This window comes from Halyomorpha halys, unplaced genomic scaffold (genome assembly GCF_000696795.3).
Source record: "Halyomorpha halys isolate HHAL.00 unplaced genomic scaffold, Hhal_1.1 Scaffold576.1, whole genome shotgun sequence".
In the NCBI taxonomy this organism is placed as follows: domain Eukaryota; kingdom Metazoa; phylum Arthropoda; class Insecta; order Hemiptera; family Pentatomidae; genus Halyomorpha; species Halyomorpha halys.
In genome coordinates this window covers 30,501-31,495 of record NW_027116645.1, presented here as the reverse complement: position 1 = coordinate 31,495, position 995 = coordinate 30,501, and the positions used below count along the sequence as shown (strand labels likewise).

The following is a 995-nucleotide window of genomic DNA, read 5'->3' as shown; positions in this document are numbered from 1 at the left end:
GAGAATAATCAGTGTTATAAATAGTTTTATTAATAAAATTTAATACATATTAAGTCAGTTTTGTAACGGTTATTAAACAATAATAACATTATACTACAATATACACTGGGATATAATTTAAAAATTAACATAAATTACATGATAGAATCTATTTACAGAGGAGCTGACGACTCCGAGACCCGTCTGGTGAGAACTAATTACATGTGATTAGCAGTATTTACAGGGAGCAGGATGTCTTGAAGATGTCCTCAAGTCCTGAAGATGACCTGATGACCTGATGTCCTCTTCACCTCCCATTGGGGCACTTGAAGACAGAGCAGTCTCCCTTCTTGATGGCAGCCATCACATCGTCCAAATGCCCGCTCACTGCGCTCGCCATGCTCGGATGAAGCCTGCGACAATTTCATTCAGTTAGTCCAATTAAATTAGTACATTATTCGATTAGGTATTAATATTTTCTGGGGGGTAGTGGAAGAGGAAAGAGCAGGGTTTAGTTGGAGGTGGAGTTAAAAAACATTAAAAGCAACGAATTTTAAAAACCAAATATCCATGTTATTATCGATGCATCGAAAGTATAACAACAATGTAACTTAAAAATCAATCGATATCTTCATTGCATAAAAAAATAATTTAGCAACTGTTTTTAACCCAAAAGTATTCAGAAACAAGGATTTAATTTAATTTTTCCCATTTTCGATATTGTACCTAAAGTACTATTAGGTCTTCACAAACCAGTTTGGTCTCAAACAAATAAATTAAATTATTTACAATATATATATATATATAGATAGATAGATAATTGATCGTATAATTTAAAATATGATGGTGGTCAGGGTTGTGGTCGAAAAGAACAAAAAATAGTTTACAACTATTTATTATCCGACGTTTCGTCCCACTTTATCAGGGCTAAAACATTTTGAAATAGTAAGATAATAAGATACAAAAAGGTAAATTAAGGAAGGGTTGATTTTATGTAAAAATGAGTGAAGACAAAT

General features: G+C 32.4%; 1 protein-coding gene across 1 annotated transcript in view; it reads right to left on the bottom strand.

Moving 5' to 3' along the window:
• Positions 1-995, bottom strand: part of LOC136797268 (uncharacterized) — a 25,347-nt gene continuing 24,352 nt past the window's right edge. Inside the window, exon 2 of the mRNA XM_067053373.1 lies at positions 1-392. Within this exon, the coding sequence (XP_066909474.1) occupies positions 287-392 (106 nt within the window). The 3' untranslated portion in view covers positions 1-286. The remainder of the gene's footprint in view (positions 393-995) is intronic.